The sequence below is a fragment of the Notamacropus eugenii genome, chromosome 4 (genome assembly GCF_028372415.1).
Source record: "Notamacropus eugenii isolate mMacEug1 chromosome 4, mMacEug1.pri_v2, whole genome shotgun sequence".
In the NCBI taxonomy this organism is placed as follows: Eukaryota; Metazoa; Chordata; class Mammalia; order Diprotodontia; family Macropodidae; genus Notamacropus; species Notamacropus eugenii.
In genome coordinates, this window is record NC_092875.1 from 441,943,087 (window position 1) to 441,962,457 (window position 19,371).

A 19,371-nucleotide genomic window follows, 5' to 3' on the forward strand; every position below is an offset into this window, starting at 1 on the left:
AGAAAGAAGGGCCGGTGTTTCCCCTCTTCCTTTTCCCCATGAAATGCCAGACAGCAATACGGTAGAGCAGAGAAAGCACAGGACTGATATGGAGGAGTCCTGTGTTTTAGTTAGAGTTCTGCTGCTGACTTTTCTTTGTATCCCAACACTTAGTACAATACTTGGAACACCACAGGTGTTTAATAAATGCTTACTGACTAACAAAGTGGCAGCTATGTGGTGCAGTACTGGGTCTGGAGTCAGAAAGACTTATCTTCCTGAGTTCAAACCTGTTCTCAGATACTTACTAGCTGTGTGACCCTGGGCAAGTTACTTCACCCTGTTTGCCTCAGTTTTCTCATCTGTAAAATGAGCTGGAGAAGGAAATGGTGAACCATTCCAATATCTTTGCCAAGAAAACCTCAAATGGGGTCACAAAGAATTGGACATGATTGAAACAAATGAACAACTGCCACTGACTCTATGACCTTGGGTGAGTCACTTTAAAATATTATGGACACCAACACAACCTTTGTGCTAATCTGTTTTTTATCCCTCACTCTCACCGCATGACCCCATAACACAGACAATTTGAAAATTGGCAGGAAAATTACTCACCGTTGTCAATTTCTTGGGATCTTCTGGAGATGGAGTTTGGGAACAGTTGTCAAAGCCTTCTGAGAGTACATCAATGGGGTCCCCACCACTGGCAGAACTCTGAAATGGAAAGTTCTATCAGTAAAGAAATACAAAGTGTAAGGTCATTTTCTAACCCCAACAAGAAATAATGACCTCCATAGAGCAAATCTGCTGTTTTTCACCATGTTTTTTTAGGTGTTTTTCTTAGTGAGAATGCTGAACTAGACAGGAACACAAAAATATCCCATCTAGATGTAAGATGAAGTACACTATCCCATAATCCCAGTCAGATTTAAATTCAATAGAGAAATAAAGCACTATAGATTTTACCTTGGGCTCCTTGGGTGGCGGCTTTGCTGGACTGCCCTTAAAAACAAGACACATTGCCTATCAAACAACATTCTCACACATGTTCAAATTAGAAAACAGCAATCGAAATATGTAAAAAACAAAATGAGAAAACAGTCAACTGCTGAAGAATGTAAAAACCCCCCAAATCCTAAACCAACAATCCCAGAAATATTACCCCATTAACATGGAATCCAGATCGAAAACAATTTATTTCTCTACCTCTCACTTTGCCATCTTGGTTAAAATATGGAAATGTTAAAGCAATTATCACCCTGATATGCCTAAAGGAAATGTAAAAAATTTCCCAGGACTATAAAATGAAATGACTTTTCTTGTTTTGGCTCCTTTGGCAAATTTGTGTGTGTTTTTACAATTCTGCATCAAATGTTTCAGAAGTCAGCTAAATAACGATAAAATAACAGGACAAAAAAACCCAAAAAACAAAATCAGAAAATTTAAAACTACATTCACAAAGACTGTGAGTCATTGTGGTAATAGGTAAGTTAAAAACTGGGTCAAGGTTGCTTGGTAAGCTCATTAAACCACATTTGCCAAGAGTACAGCAATGACCACATGGAGGCAGCAAAGCACATTTTGAGAAACAGTGAACATGCTCAAGAATTCCAAAGCCTAACAGGACAGTCTGGCTCTGTTTGCCTCACTGGGCCTCAAATGCATATCAGTTGGGTGTAATTTATATTTACCCATCTCAGTAATCTGCCTGGAAGAGGACAGAGTGATTTTAAAACATAAAGTCTCAAGTATAGGCCATTTAGAGGCAAGCCAGTCTGACCTAAAGGAAAGATGAGGTCAAAAGCAGTCCTCTATGTCTGGATCAAAAGACTGACTCTTTTGCTTTCTTGATGTATCTAGATAAGAACAGAACAGGTCTTCTGTTTTACCTAACATTCTTTTCTTTAACTTTGGCTAATGGATCAGAATGCCTGCTTCTCACCTGCACTCCTCCTCCCATCCCCTTTAGACCTTTGACCTCAGGGATTTTTCCCCCCCTTTCTCTCCCCCTTTATTTGAACTGGAACTGTGATTTCTCTCATTGATGTAGCGCACTCTTAATGAGGAAGCTCCTCTACCAAAGCAGATTTGCAATTTCCACTTAATAGTATGAATAGTCTGACTGAGTTATCTAGGCCACTGAGGGGTCAAAGGACTTGGCCTGGGTCAAACAGCCAAGACATGTTAAAAGCAGGACTTGAACCTAGATTTTGCTGATCAAGAAGCCAGTTTTCTGCCTACTCTTAATATGTGTCTCACTGCCACATGACAACTGGACTAAGGCTAACTGATATGCTAATTAGTACAACAGACTCTAAGTCATACCTTATTTGAACATATATTTTCAAAAAGCACTTCCCTTATATTTCATTTGAAATTTGGATAAAAATGAAAACCACACAACTAAATGTATCATCTTATATTCAGAAGGGCCCTTTACCTGGTCATCATTATCAAGAAGATTCCTGTATTCAGGGGGTATGGTGTCATCTCTTTCTCCCAGCTTATCTCTATGTTCAGCTTTAGTTTTTTCCTAGAAATATTGAGCAAAAAAAAAAAATCATAATTAACATTTGTTCCATTTCTTATCATGGAATGCAGCCTGAGTTTCACAGCATTTATTGCATTTTGGTACATTTATCGCATTTGGGGACAAATCTTTTAATTGTTTTAAGCAATTGAAGACAGTATCTTCAATCTAACATGGATAAAAATGTTCATTATTATCTATGGATTTTCTATTTGCATTTGAAAATGTTGATCTACAGTACAGTACTGAGTTTTAAGACAGGAGTATTGTGTGTACTCAACTCCCTTACAATTTCATACATGGGACAAGGAATGGGCACAAATTAATTTCAAGAGAAATAAATGACAAAATACGACCTTTTGAAATTATGATTGGAAGGGAAGCCCAGGGTTATGAAAAGATCACTTCTCGAACCAAAATTTGAGCTTTCCTAGCTCATCTGAATAATTCTGACATCTGTCATTTTCAGTAAGACCCAAGAGCTAACATTCTTGATAGATTACAAAAGAATGAAGTGATATCTTGGCTCTGCTCAAAGAACATAAAGTGAAGCCTTTAACCTTTGACTTATGACAATAACTGGATATTTACTGCCCCCCGCATCCCCCCCCCCCCCCCCCCAGGTCACTCTCCCTTCCTCAAAGAAGTCTCACAATCTTGCTCTTTGCCTAAAACCCAGATCTCATACACAGGGAATTTCAATACTATGGCTTCCTACCCAATTGCTCAATTTCCCCAACTCCAAAGACTTATTACACCTTTACTCCACCTTAGCCACACAATAGGAATTACCCCAACATAGTCTTACCTTGACAATAAGAATTCTGAAATTCTTCTCTTTGGTCATACTCTCCTATCTTTACATTTCTCTATGCCTCACCCCTCCCACACCCATTTCTTATCCTCAGCATGCCCTGTGATTACTGTACTCTTCCTTATTCTCCTAAATTATCATCACTGCTCTGGCCTTATTTCCTTTCCTTCCTAGTGTTGACTCAATAATGAACTAGTTCAGCTATATACTGTACACGGCTCTTGAAACTCTTGTCTCCTTTATCTATAGCTACTCTTGCCTTGCTTTGCCCCAACCTTGACCACCCCCCTCCATGAGCTTTATTCACACCCTACTGGGTCCACACGAAATTTTATATTATCTTAACAGGGCTCTCCCTGCTGCACAGCACTCAGCCATCAAAGTGATATTCCTAAAAACCAGGTCTGACTATATCATCCCCACTCAATAAACTCTAGTGACTCTCTACCACTTCTAGGATCAAATATAAAATCTTCTCTGTGGTGCTCAAAGATCTACATAACCTGCCACTTCCCACCTTTCCAGTTTTCTTACACCTCCCATGTACTCTGAAATCCCTCACTCAAAATAAAGTCAAGTGCAAGTCATGTCATTATTTCTCTGATGGCATGGTCTTCTTTGGCAACGAAGGACAAACACATGCATACTCTGAAATCCAGTAGCCTTTTTGTCGTTGTTCCTTGAACAAGACACTCCACCTCCCAGTTGTGGGCATTTTCTCCAGCTGTCCCCCATGTTCTCCTCATTTCCACTTTGTAGCTTCCCTGGCTTCCTTTAAATTCCAGCTGAAAACTCACCTTCCACAGGAATCCTTTCTCGACCCACCCCCCTTGATTCTAGTGTCTTCTTTCTGTTGATTATTTCCACCTTTGCCTGTATATAGTTTGTTGATTCATAATTGTTTGCATCTGTGAGCCCAGTGAGAGCAGGGACTTTTTGCCTTTCTTTGTATTCTCAGTTCTTAGCACAATGCCTGGTCACATAGTAGGCCCTTAACTGTTTACTGATTGATTGTTTTCCTTTATGCCTCTACTGTACTTCTCACAATGGTTGTATCAAACCTCTCCTTCATTCTTTCAACCTCTTACCACCTCCTTCTTTGCAGTCTCAGAAAAAAGGTGAGTCTTCTCCTTGTTACAGACAACCCTCTATCTGTGCCCCTAATTTCCTCCCAGATTGTGTGTTCTCGTTATCTCCCTCTCCCCCTTCCTTCCCTCCTTTCCAGTCTCTCCATCTACTGGCCCCTTAATTTTTGCCTTCCACAGTGCTCAGGTCTTCTTCATCCTTAAAACAAACCTTCACTTTGTCCTACTGTCGCATACCTCTCCTTTTCTCAGTCAAACTCCTAGAAAAACCAGTCTATGGCCATTGCCTACATTTTCTCTCCTTCCTTTAGCATAATGGAAGTGCAGCTGGAATAACATTAAGGATTTCAGCAGTCATCCAGTCTAATCCATACATGACCCCTCCTCATAACACATTCAAGCTGTGGTCATTCATGTGAGAGACATGCTCATTTACAAAGAACAACACTTGATGTAAAATCCAGGAGAGCTTTTAATTTTTCATGTGAGGTTGCAAGCCCAGTTGTTCTACAAAGAGACACATCCACTCACGGTGAATGACAGTACCTTTGTCCCTGGGCCATTTTCCCATTGGTTGGTCCTAAGAGGTGCACAACTTTCCGATCTGTCTTGTTCATACAAGCTCCTTAACATGTTCCCCCCTCCTGTACATACATTGTATGTGCATTCAAATTAAGTCTTGGCGGAAAAAATATTCATAAGATCATTAAGCATGTGCTCTGTCTTTCAGCTGTGACTTCTGACCCACCTGGAGATGTCCTAACCCCAGAACCAGTTCTAGCTGGTTTCTGTTAATCTGGGGCTTGTGACCCTCTTAGAAAACAATCCTCCTTCCCCTAGTTCCTATCTGGGGCTAGGGATTCTTTTAGGAAACAATACCCCTTCCCCTATTTCCAATCTTTTGTGACAATAATATCTCTTCCTCCATTCCTTACATTTAACCTCTGCTTGAAGATTTCCAAAGACAGGCAAATCATTCCACTTTTGGACACTTGTAATAGTTAGATAGCTTTTTCCTGACATTGAGACTTAATTTGCCTCCTGCCAACTGCCAGCCTTTATTTTATTTCTGCACCCTGGGGTCAAGCAGAATGTGTCCAATCCCTTCTCCACATAACAGCCATACAACAGCCCTTTAAATACTTGAATGGAACTATCTTTTCTCTATCCACCCCCAGAGCAGACTTTTCTACAGGCTAAACATGTCCAGCTCCTTTAACCAATTCTCATACGTCATGAACTCAAGGCTCTTCATTGTCCTAGACATGCTCCAGCTTATCAATAGCTTTTTTAGACCCTGGCAGAACTGAACCGCCAGATGAGTTTTGACAAGGACAGATTCTAGCAAGATCATCACCTCCCTATTCTTGGAAGCTAAGCTCCTCTTAAAGTAGTACATTCAGTTTAGGTTGCGTTTCCAGTCCACTGAAACCCTCTGATCCTTTTCAAAACAACTGCCGTCTATCCAGACGTCTTCCGTCTTATATTCATATACTTGATTTCTGTAACCAGCTGCAAACCTTTACATAAATTTATTCCTATTGAATTTCATCTGATAAGATTCAGCTCAATGTTCTAGCCTGTCAATACATTTTTGATTGTGATTTCATCTTCTAATGTGTATTTATAAAGTGCCTACTATGTGCCAGGTACTGTGCTAAGCACTTTATAAATAGTATCTCATGTAAAGTTAGCTATCTTTTCCAGCTTTGGATCATCTGAAAATCTGATGAATCTACCATGGATGCCTTTATCTAAACCAGAGGTTTCCAAACTTATTTGGCTCACTGCACCTTTTAAAAAAAATTACTCAGCAGCCCCCTCCCTTCCCCCAAATCTACTTTTTTTAACCTTTTAAGTTTTTTTTAATAATTTTTTGCATCACTTAAAAATATAAAATATATGTTTTTTAAATGACATCTTAAATTTAATAATTTATTGTAAATCAGTGGGTTTTTCCTGCATTGAAATTTTGATAACTCAGTGTTGTGCCATGTAACCATATAGGATTGTATTATAAATAAATCATTATAGGCACATATTCTTGCTGATGCATGCTGGACTTCCTGACAATGCTTGACACACTCACTTGCCAACACTTGCTTGTTGAGACCTGTTGATGGAACTGACCACTAATTAGTTATAATTTGTATTTTGTGTGCTTTTTGGAAAATAATGTCATCACTACAACTTTAACCCTGTCACATAACAGATGAAACACGTACAGAACAGTTTTTCAAAATTTTCTTCTCTTCTTTCCTTATGCTTTCACTGTCCCCTTATTTTTATTCAACTTCCCCACCCCCCAATAGCACCAGAGGCTACAGTCCCCCAATCGTTCCAGCACCCCATTGGGGTGTCCATTTTGGGAACCTATGAAACTATTGATAAACATGTTAAGCAGCATAGGGCCAACCAAACTCAGGCATCTGGGGAACTACTGCCACCAAACAATCCTCTTTGAGTTTGGTCATCAGTGTGTTCTAAATCCATATGACTATATTACTGTCTAATCCATGTCTCTCCATCTTCTTTACAAGAATAGCAGGAAATCCTTTCTCAAACCCCTGGTTAAAATCTAGGTAATCTATATCTCAGCATTCCCCTTATCAGTGATTAATCCTGTCAGAGGAGGAAACTACTTGTTCTTGATGAAGTCAGACTAACTCTGTGATAATTACTGTTTTTAATAGTTGCTCACTAACTAACATCGGTCTCTTTAATAGTATGTTCTAGAATTTTTCCAACAAGTTCAAATGGACTTAATTTACTTTAAAAAAATCTACAGTATAATATGACAGCACTATTGGCAGGTAAAACTAATAAAAACCAATATGGATAGAGTATAATTAGGTGACATTAATTTGCCCCTCTACAAATAGACGGCATTTCTAAATGATTGGAATCTGACAGCATTTGGGAACTGATCCATACTACAGGTTAGAAGATAAAGTTATACGACTTTATTTCTTATGTGGAAAAGAACATCTAGATTGTACAAGTAGCTTTGCACTCAGTACTTTCAGAAATTTCTTGTCTTTTTTTGTTGAGGGGGTAGCTGTTATATGAAATTATAAGTGTTTTATTTTATTTTCTTTAACTTTATTTCTTACCTTTACTTTATCCTCCATTGGCTTATTCTCATCAGGGTCCGGGGTTTGTTCTCCAAGGGATTTAGAGAGTTGATCCAAAGCATCATCAAGCCCCTCATTTTCTTGCTAAAGAGTAAAAACAAAAACTCCACGTTGACTATAGCTATACCATGGATACGCAGCCTAACACAGAGGCGCTGGACTTTTTTCTACAAGCAAACCTACTTATTTTCAGTGTAAACAACTAAGTGGTTCAGTGGATAGAGCACTGAGACTGGAGTCAGGAAGACTTGAATTCACATCCAACCTCAGACACTTACTAGCTGTGTTACCAAATCATTTAACCTCTGTTTGCCTCAGTTTCCTCTATCATAAAATGGAATAATAATATAGCATAGCGTAATAACAGCACCTACCTCCTGGGGTTGTTGTGAGGATCAGATATTATTTGTAAAGTGTTTAGCATAGTGCCTGGTACACAGTAGGCACTTTATAAATGCTAATTCACCTTCCCCTTCCCTTATCCCAAGCAGATACTTGGCTGTATTTAAATGTTCATTAGAGTTAAAGATCTTCCCTGCCCATTAATAGGCCTCACAAGGATCCCATTAAGGGAAGCTTGATTAGGAGAGGTTTGTCTTGTAGGAAGGCCCACACCTTTTGTTAATTATTGAGGCACTGGGTCATGAGGGTTGTGATGCCCTCTGGCTCTGAAAAGTGTATATATACTCTGAGGCAAGGTTTTGCTTTGGGAGCTTCTTTGGAAGAAGGTTCGTGTGCCAGATGAGACTCTTGGTAGCCATGTTCCCCCCATCCCCACTTCGAAAACTTCTTTCTCTGGTAACTATGTATGTATGTAATGGTCAGACAGTTGGATCTGTCTATTGATCTGTGATGTATGTATTGCTTGTGGTCAGAGTTAGAAGCCCTGCCTGCTGGTCTTTATTTCTCTGCTTGTATTTTCTGTTGGTATATGTGATTAAAGTTGTTGACCCCTCAAAAGTTACTTTCCTTTTAGAAATGCAGATCTAAGAACACGTGCTAGCAGGTCCTCTTGTGAATGCCAGGGTGCTTGCTGCTACAAGATATTGGGACACAGTAACAGGGGGGCAAGGGAAGATGAAAAACGCTGTGTGCTGACAATGGACAGCAGCATCCTTATGACCTCCCTTGGGGGCACATCGTGGGGTCCTGCCAACAACATCTTCCTTTCCAAAATGTTCCTGAGCCATATTGGGAGAGTGTGTCATCACAATCCACTAAATAAGGCTTGAAGAATATCTAGTTGGGTAAACTGTGGTCATGTTATTGCATATTTTAAAAGGCAATTATAAAGATGGATATGAAAACTCTTCAGTGCTTTTCCATCAAAATTCAATCTGACAAACATTTGCTACATGTTCACAAGGCACTGTGCTAAGTCCTGGGGAGATGGACAAAATGAACATTTTCTACCCTCAGGAAGCTTACAATCTACTCAGAAATACAACATGTAAATAGATGTGTAAACACACAATTATTTTAAAAGGCAGAGGGCACTAATAACTATTGGAAGGGCAGGAAGGGGTTGAGGGATTAAGAAGAACCCTAAGTAGTTAATAGAACCAGAGTTGAGCCTCACAGGAAGTAGTAAAGTTTCTAAGAGGCAGAGATTAAAAGGGAGAGCAGTATAAGCAAGGAGAGACACCCTGTGTAATGTCACTGCGACTTAAGATGGTATGCCAATTTGAGGAATTTGGCTAGGTTAGTTGAATATACAGTGCATGAAGGGAAGTAAAATGAAATAAGGTTAGAAAGGTAGGTGGGGCACTGTTGGTGGAATTGTGAATTGAGCCAACCATTCTGGAGATCAGTTTGGAACTAGGCACAAAAGACTACCAATCTGTGTGTACCTCTTGACCCAGCAATAGCAGGACTAGTCTGTATCCCAAAGAGATCAAAGGAAAAGGACCTATTTGTATAAAGATATCTACGGCAGTTCTTTTAGTGGGAGCTAACAACTGGAATTTGAAGGGATACCTATCAATTGGGGGATGGCTGAACCAGTTGTGGTATGTGATTATGAGGGAATACTATTGTACTATAACACATGATGAGCAGGATACTTTCAGAAAAAGCTGGAAAGACTTACATGAACTGATCAACGATCAATATCAATGACTTAATTATTCTCAGCAATACAATGACATGACAATTCTAAAGGACTCATAAAAAATGCTATCTATCTTCAGAGAAAGAACTAATAGATCCTAAATGCAGATTGAAGCTTACTATTTTTCACTTTCTCTATTGGGTATTTATTGGTCTGTTTTCTTTCACAACATGACTAGTACAGAAATAGGGGTATAGGGAGAAAGGAGAGTCCAGGAAGACTTCTAGTGTGATGCCATTGTTGTGATCCTAGGAAGATGAGAGTATAAAGCAGAAACAGGAAATTCTGAATGAAGGGCAGGTTTAGAGATTGACATCTGTTTTGGATTTGTTGAATCTTCGATGCCTGTGGCACATCTAAGGTAGAGGTATCAGAAGCTCTTGATGCAGGATTGGAATTCAGAAGAGAAATGAAGCCTGGATATGTGGACTTGGGAGTCATTTTCATCAGAGGAACATAAGCGGTACTGACATTGGCACTGCATTTGCAACTTCTGAGCACATCACGAGGCCTGATTTTAAAGGGCACATTAAATCTGTATAATATACATATTGTCTCTCTGACTGAACAACGAAATCCTTGAACACAGGGACTATCTTCTGCCACCTTTCTTTGTACTGTCAATCCTCAACTTCTGTAAGGGTAACATTCCCAGAAAATAGCATGAAAGCAGAAAATGCAAATGTTGTTACACTGAACCCATGGGAAATGTAGTGACCAAATTCAAGTGACCAACCCAAACTGTAATGTTTTGCTAGAGATTGCTGAAAATACACTTTTCTGTATGCAATTCTTTGTAACAAAATCTTTAAAGTGGGGGTTTGGACTCAGTGGCCTCTAAATACCCTCCCAGTTCTAAATCTACGAATTAAAAGGCCTCAAATATAGAGGACTATCATCTATGCTCTGGTGCAACATCAGAAAGAAAAGAAATACAGGTGACATCACATTTCACAATTCCAAGAAAAGCAGCCACCACCACCACTGGAACAAATGGATAAAGAGCATTATTTAAGAAATGAAAGAAGTCCAAAAGTTCTCTACGTGCTACCCAGAACAGGCTATATAAGACATTACTTATGGGATTCCACGATAACAAATGCTCTCTGCCATCTTAAAAAGTAACCAGTCTTAGCAATCCAGAATAGGTAGACAGTTGATCTTTTTAAAACATTAATTGGTAGGCTTCTTATTATCCTTTGTGATAGGAAAGATTTTTTTTTTTGAGAAAATAAATCAAAACACCTAGTACTTACTGAGGTATCACGTGGACTTGCAGAGACTGTTGAAGGTTCTGGTGTGGGGTCAGCCATCACCGTGGCTTCAGAAGAATGTTTCTTGTCTTTGGATTTCTAAAGAGCCAAACATAGTCAAAAGGTTACTGCCAAAGGAACCCAACTGAAGGAAATTTAAAAGCTGATGGAGAAAGTTTTTCTTTTTTTTCTATCCTATTATTTTTAAAAATATTTTATTTTCCTCCTAATTACATGTTAAAACAATTTTAACATTATTTTTAAAGTTTTGAGTTCCAAATTCTATCCCTCTCTCTTTTTCCTTCCCCACCCCCTTTCTGAGACAGTAAGCAATTCAATATAGGTTATATTTGTGCAATTCTGCAAAACCTTACCATATGATTCATTTTGTACAAGAAGGCTCTAACCACAACAAAAAGAAAATGAAAAATAGGATGCTTCAGTCCGTATTCAAACAACATAGTTCTTTCTCTGGAGGCAAATAGCAAGTTTCATCATGAGTCCTTTGGATCATTGCAGAGAATAGTTAAATCATTCACAATCCTTCATCGTATAATACTGTGTACAATGTTCTCTTGGTTCTGCTCATTTTGCTTTGCATTAGTTCATGGCTTTTCAGATTTTCCTGAAATCATCCTGTTCATCATTTCTTATATCACAAATAATAATCCATCACAATCATATAACACAACTTATTCAGCTGCATCAAAGAGTATGCAGTTTTACAGCCCTTTGAGTATAGTTTCAAACTGCTCTTCAGAATGGTTGGATCAGTTCATAACTCCGTCAACAATGTATTAGTGTCCCAGTTTTCCCACATCCCCTTCCACATTTATAATTTTCCTTTTTTTGTCATATTAACCAATCTGATAGGCATGAGATGGTATCTCAAGAGTAGTTTTGATTTGAATTTCTCTAATCAATAGTGATTTAAAGCATTTATTCGTATGAGTATGGATAACTTTGATTTCTTTGTCTTCAAATTTCCTATACACATCCTTTGACCATTTATCAACTGGGGGATGACTTGTATTCTTATAAATTTAACCCATTTCTCTATGTATTTTAGAAATGGGGCCTCATCAGAAATGCTTGTTGCAAATCCCTCTCTCACCCAGTTTTCTGCTTTCCTTTTAATTTTGGTTTCATTGGTTTTGATTGTGCAAAAACTTTAAAATTTTATATGATCAAAATTATCTATTTTTCCATTATCCACAGATCTGATAGGTAAACTATCCCATGCTCTAATTTCCTTTATGTCTAAATCACATACCCATTTTGACATTATCTTGGTATATGGTGTGAAATATTGGTCTATACTTAGTTTTTGGCATACTATTTTCAACTTTTTCCAGTTTTTGTCACATGATGAAGTTTTGTTCCAAAGGCTTGGATCTTTGGGTTTATCATATTCTAGATGACTATGGTCATTTACTATAATGTAATTCCATTGATCTACCATTCTATTTCTGAGCCAGTACCAGATTGTTTCGATAATTACTGCTTTATAATACAGTATGAGATCTGGTATGGATAGACCACCTTCCTTCACATTTTTTTATCAATTCCTTTGATAACTTGGACCTTTTTTTTCTTTCAGATGAATTGCATTACTTTTTCTAGCTCTATAAAGTATATTTTTTCGTAGTTTGATTGGTATGGCATGGAAGAAATAGATTAATTTAGGTAGAAGTATCATTTTATTATATTGGCTCAACCTACTCATGAGCAATTAATATTTTTCCAATTGTTTATATCTAACTATTTGTGTGAACAGTGTTTTGTAATTGTGGTCACATGGTTTCTAGGTTTGTCTTCTTAGGAAGACTCCCAAGTATTTTATATTGTCTGCAATTATTGTAAATAGAACTTTCTGTGTCTTGCTGCTGGGATTTGTTGGTTGTATAAAGAACTACTGATGATTTATGTGGGTTTTATGTGCTAAAGTTGTTAATTATTTCAAGTAAATTTTAATGGATTCTCTAGGGTTCTCTAAGTATACTATCATATCATCTGGAAAGAGCACCTATTCTAATTCCTTCTATTTCTTTTTCTTCTCTTATTGCTATAGCTGGTATTTCCAATATTCAATAACAGAGGCAATAATGGCCATGTTGCTTTGTATTAGAAAGGTTTCTAGCTTATCCCCATTATAAATAATGCTTGCTAGTGGTTTTAGATAAATATTACTTACCATTTTAAGATAAGCTTCATTTATTCCTATGCTCTCTAGTATTTTTAACAGGAATGGGTGTTGTATTTTGTCAAAGGCTTTTCCTGCATCTATTGAGATAATCACATGATTTCTCTTGGTTTTGGTATTGATATGGTCAATTAGGCTGATAGTTTTCCTAATACTGAAGTCCTAATATCCAGTTCTTTATTCCCACTGAGTCATAGCGTATGATCCTTGTGATATATTGCTGTAATTCCCTTGATAGTATTTTATTTAAAATCTTTGTATTAATATTCATTAAGGAAACTGGTCTACAATTTTCTTTCTCTGTTTTGGCTCTTCCTGGTTTATGTATCAAGACCATATTTGTGTCACAAAAGGTATTTTATAAGACTTCTTTGCCTATTTTTCCTAATAGTTTATATAGTATTAGAATTGTTCTTCAAATGTTTGGAAAATTTCACTTTTGAATCCATCTGGTCCTGGGGACTGATGGCTTGTTTGTGTTTGGTATCTTTTTCTAAGATTGGATTATTTAAGTATTATTCCATTTCTCTTGTTAATTTGGGTAATTTATATTTTTGTAAATATTCATCCCTTTCATTTAGATTGTCAAATTTATTGGCATGTAATTAAGCAAAATAACTCCTAATAATTATTTCAATTTCCTCTTCATTGGTGGTGAATTCACTCCTTTCATTTCTGATTCTGGTAATTTGGTTTTCTTCTTTCCTTTTGTAAATCAAATTAGCCAGTGATTGATCTGTCTTATTGGTTTTTACCCCATAAAACCAGCTTCTAGTTTTATTTATTAGTTCAATGGTTTTCTTACTTTCAATTTAATCTCTTTGATTTTCAGGATTTCTAATTTTTGTGATTAATTGGGGATTTTTCATTTGTTCTCTTTCTAGCTTTTTCAGTCACATGTCCAATTCACTGATATTTTCTTACGTAAGCAATTATATGCATATTCTTCTAAGGACCACTTTGGCTGCATCCTATAAATTTTGGTATGTTGACTCATTGTTGTCATTTTCTTTAATGAAATTATTGTTTCTATGATTTGTTCTTTGACTCATTTATTTTTTAGGATTAGATTATCTAATTTCCAATTAATTTTTAATCTACCATTCCATTGCCCATTACTGGATGTAATTTTTTCCGTATTATGATCTGAAAGGATGCATTTACTATTTCTGTTTTTCTGCATTTGTTTGTGAGGTTTTTATGCCCTAATAAATGGCCTATTTTTTGTGCATAGCCATGTACAGTTCAGAAAAAGGTATATTCCTTTCTATTTCTATTCAGTTTTCTCCAGACATCTATCATATCTAACTTTTCCAAAATTCTATTCATTTCTTTAACTTCTTTCTTGTTTCTAGTCCTGAGGGGGGAAAGTTGGGTTCCCTCACTAGCATAGTTTTATATTATCTATTTCTTCCTGTAACATTAAACTTCTTTAAAAAATTTAGATGCTCTATCATTTGGGGCACAATGTTTAGTACTGACATTACTTATTGTCTATGGTACCTTTCAGTAAGATATATCTTCCTTATCTTTTTAAATTAGATTTATTTTTGTTTTTGCTTTGTCTTAGATCATGATCGCTACCCATGCTTTCTTTGCTTGAAGCATAGTGGATTCTCCTCCAGCCCCTTACCTTAACTCTGAGTGTGTCTCTCTGCTTTAGATGTGTTTGTTTTATGGTAGGATTCTGGTTTTTCATCCATTCTGTTACCTGCTTCTGTTTTATGGGTGAGTTCACTCCATTCACATTGACAGTTATGATAACTATTTTCCTCCGTGCTGTTTCCCCCTATTTATCCTTCTCTCTCACCTTCACTCTGTGTTTGACATCTGATCACTGCCTCCTCCAAGCTTCCCTCTTTTCTATCAATCTTCTCTACCCCTCTACCTCCATCACCCCTTATTTTCATCCCTTTTTACTTACTTACAGGATAAGGTAGATTTCTGTATCCATTTGTGTATGTTATTCTCTCTTTGAGCCAATTCTGATGAGAGGAAGATTCAAGCTTTGCCCATTCCACCCCCATCTTCTCCATTATAATAGCTCTTTTATGTCTTTTAAATGTGAGATAATTTCCCCCATTTTATCCCCCCTTCCTTCTTCTCCCAGTGCAATCTTCTTTCTCATCCTATTATTTGTTTTTAGGGTTTCATCCCATCAAAGTCACCTTGCAGTCAGACACACTGTTCACATATACTTCCTCTAACTGCCCTTATAATAATAAAATTCTTAAGAGTTATAAATATTATCTTCCCATATAGGAATATAAACAGTTTAACTTTATTGAGCTTCTTACGTTTTCTCTTTTTTTTATGCTTTTATGTTTCCTTTGCATCTCATACTTGGAGATGAAATTTTTTAAATTCAGTTCTGGTCTTTGAATTGGAAAAGGCTGAAAGTCCACTGTTTTGTTAAAAATCCATTTTCCCCCTGAAGGATTATAGTCAGTATTACTGGGCATATGATTCTTGATTATAATCCTAACTCCTTTGCCTTCCAGAATGTCATATTCCAAGCCGTCTCCTCTAACTTTTTAACGTGGAAGGTGTCAAATCCTATGCAACCCTGACTATAGATCCATAATATCTGAGTTGTTTCTTTTTGGCTGCTTTCAGTACTTTTGCCTTGACCTAAGAGCTCTGGAATTTGACTTTGATGTTCCTGGGAGTTTTCATTTGGGGATCTCTTTCAGGTGGTGATCAGTGAATTCTTTCAATTTCAAGGTTGCTCTCTGGTTGTAGGCTATCAGGGAAGTTTCCTTGATAAGTTTTTGAAAGATGCTACCCAGGCTTTTTTTTTTTTTTTATTGTTGTAGCTTTCAGGAAGTCCAATAATTCTTAAATTATCTCTCCTGGATCTATTTTTCAGGTCATCTGTTTTTTCCAATGAGAAATTTCACATTTTCTTCTATTTTTTTCTTCTTTTGATTTATCATGTCTTGATGTTTCATGGAATTATTAGCTTCCACTTGTTCAATTCTAATTTTTGAGGAATTATTTTCTTTAGTGAGCTTTTGTACCTCCTTTTCCATTTGACCAATTTTATTTTTTTAAGCAGTTATTTTCTCTGGTGAATTTTCATATGTCTTTTCTCATGCTTTTCCCCATGATTCCCTTGCATTACTTTTATTTCTTTTCCCAATTTTTCTTCTATTTTTCTAATTTTCTTTTTAAAATCCTTTTAAAAACTCTTTTAAGAGCTCATTTTGGGCCTCAGAACAAATTACATTTTTCTTTGAGGCTTCACATGCAGCCATTTTGACACTTGTACTCTTCTAAGTTTGTATCTTTAGACTCCCTATCAGCACAGTAACTTTCTACAGTTAAGTTCTTTTTTTTGTTGGCTTGCTTGGGGTTCTTTTTTATCTGCCTATTTTGTGATTTGGTATTTTTATGTGTGAGCTGGGATGTGTTCCTTCAGTGTCCCAGGCTTCTTGTTCTGGGGCTCAGTGTCTTGCTGTGGGCTTTCACTGGGTCTCAGGGCCTAACTGCTGGCTTAAACTGTTGGGGGAGCCTCCCAGCTACTACGTGCTGAGGTGGGGTAGGGCCTCCTTGTTGGCCTCCTGTGGGTATGGAGTTTGTTGCTGGCCTGTCTCAAGCACCTTGCTTCTGGGTTGCTATGGAAACAGGGCCTCTTGCTGTCTGGCCTTAGAGGTTGGGATCTTGCTGCTGACCTGCCCCAGGGGCAGTGGGGTGTACTGCTGACTGGTGTCTGGGTGGGACCCAGCCATGGGGTCTCACTGGAGACTAATGCAGGGGGTGGCCTTGCCCGGGCATTGCTGGCTTGCAGGAGGTCAGGGCCTCCATAGTGAAGGGCCCTGGGCTCAAAACTTCCCTACAGGCCCCCTGCTGTGAGACTGGCTGCTGCTGCTCTGGGACGGGCTCCCCTCCCACCCCGGTGAGACAGACCTTGCCTGCTGACATGGTGAGTTGCCGCCTGCTCCTAGATAAATCCTGAGGTGGTTTTCCAGTTGTCTGGAGGGGAATTGGAGAGGGCTCCAGGGGATCCCTCCCTCAAGCCGCCATCTTGGCACTGAAAGTCCATCATGTTGTTGAATATATTCACTAAGTCACCAAGTTCTGATGTTTCTATGGGTTCTGTAACATTTCTTACATCGATCCCTTTCTCTCTCTTGACCCTCATCAATTCACCTCAAAGAACCACAAAGAGAGGTTAAAAATCAGGGTTTACTTCACTACTTTGCTAATTGTCTTAAAAGTGATGGGGAAAATGTTAATAGTGCAGATGAGATGCCAAAGTACGTCCTGTGTGTAGTTTTGGTAGAGCTGGCTGTTAAACATTTACCACCATACCTCTGTTACTGAAAGAGCTTCTTGATTGGACTCTGTGACTCAGTCTCTTCCCCTTGTCTCTCTAACTCTTCAAAAAGGCTGCCAAAATGACATTCCTGAAGTGTCAGACTAACCATGTCACCCTCCACCTCAATAAACTTCAGTGGCTACCTGCCTTACAAGCCTCTCTGTACAAACCCACCTCCAATCTACCTTTCCGGGATCATACACTTCCTGGGAGGGGTGGGGAACCTGTGACCTCAAGGCCACACATGGCCCTCTAGGTCCTCAAGTGTGGCCCTTTGACTGAGTCCAAGTTTTATAGAACAGATCCTTTTAATTTCATATCTTTTTATTGAGGGAATTTGTTCTGTGAAATTTGGATTCAGTCAAAGGGCCGCACTTGAGGATTTAGAGGGCCACATGTGACCTCACAGGTTTCCTATCCTCCTGGAGTCAAAATGGCCTTCTGGCTTTTCCTCCCATATCACCACATCTCCTGGATGCATGCCTCTGGGCAGGCTGCAAGCATTGGCACCCTTCACCCCATCCTATGCCTGGAAGCGCCCCCTCCTCACCCCTGAATCTTATAATCTCTAGTTTCTTCAAATGCCCCTTCTACAAAAGGCCTTTCTCAGTCCCCCCAGATGGAAACGATCTCTTCCCATCTTCCCACCTACCCTGTATTTCGCATATACTTTTATGTGTACTGTTATATATATTCTCTGACACTATATAAGTTGTTTTACAACAGGGGCTGTCTGGTTTTCATTTCTGTATGGCTGCCGCTTACCATAGATCAGCCGGTAATTGTTTGTTGACTGGTGGACAGGATAATGTATAATTCCAACAATATGCACATCTTGCCACACATAAAATTAATCCCATATTCTGAGCTTTCTAAAGATGAACTATGGGTTATATGCCTCCGTGATGTGGTCCTATTTTTTACATTGATTACAATTAGAAGAAGGTAATAGCATAAGATGACCACGCTATTTACTGGGTTCACTTTTTTTCAGAGGTTGTGAGAATTACTCTCTGGTTAGTCATTTCTGAGGGTTACAAAGATGCAGGACAATGTTAACAAGGCTTACATTACCATACCCTATAATAGGCACATGTGTCTTCCCCATTCTAATGAAGACTTTAGGCACACTTAGAACAATCCCTCCTCAGTCGACGACCGTTGCCAAGTCTCCATCTAATTTAGCACTATGTTTATATGCCACTTCACCAAAGCCTGCCTGATCTTGCAGAGCTCAGCCACACACGCAAATTGAGTCTTTGGAGATGATTCTTGATAAATTGCAAATGTAAACTTCTCCCAATGATCTCATCGTTCTCTATGATAAAATATTTATATTAATCTCAACAATTTAGAGCAAAGTTTCTTATATTTTGTGTGTGTTGTAGACCCCTCTGGCAGTCAGTCTGGTAAAACCTTTGAACCCTGTCTCAGAATGTTATAAATACATAAAATATCTAAGGAAATCAATTATATTGAAATATAGTAATCACACTATTTAAAAAACCAAATTAAGAACTCCTGATTCAGAACAACAGTCATCAGTGAGACTGGGCCAATATTTTACAGTACATAATTTTTTTTTTTAAATGGAAGATTTTATTCTTTTCCTCTTTTTTAATTTTTTTGGCAAATCTCTGAGCCCAGGATTATTCTCTCACCCAAAATTTCAAGAGGTATAGTTTGAAAGTCAAGTTAAAGGTCTCAGACCTCTCCACTAGAAGTAAAGAAGTAAAAAAGAACTTGAAAAACTTACTGGTGCTACAGATACTGCTGCTGCGTGGGTTACGGGTGCTTTCGAACACGAAAAACCCTCCGACAAAGCATCGAGGATGTCATCATCGCTCATAGGCTGCAGAAATCAGGAAATGAATCCACAGAGGTCACAGGTCATTGTCAAGAACCTCCAAGCTAGTCTAATAATGTAGATGTAACTCAA

General features: G+C 38.2%; 1 protein-coding gene across 9 annotated transcripts in view; it reads right to left on the minus strand.

Moving 5' to 3' along the window:
* Nucleotides 1-19,371, minus strand: part of CAST (calpastatin) — a 137,939-nt gene that overhangs the window by 4,944 nt on the left and 113,624 nt on the right. For all 9 annotated transcript variants that reach the window (XM_072606060.1, XM_072606057.1, XM_072606058.1 and 6 more), the window contains 6 exons: nt 19,189-19,284; nt 10,912-11,007; nt 7,525-7,629; nt 2,423-2,515; nt 949-984; nt 598-696 (listed from right to left, as the gene is read on the minus strand). In XM_072606060.1, the coding sequence (XP_072462161.1) occupies nt 598-696; nt 949-984; nt 2,423-2,515; nt 7,525-7,629; nt 10,912-11,007; nt 19,189-19,284 (525 nt within the window). The remainder of the gene's footprint in view (nt 1-597; nt 697-948; nt 985-2,422; nt 2,516-7,524; nt 7,630-10,911; nt 11,008-19,188; nt 19,285-19,371) is intronic.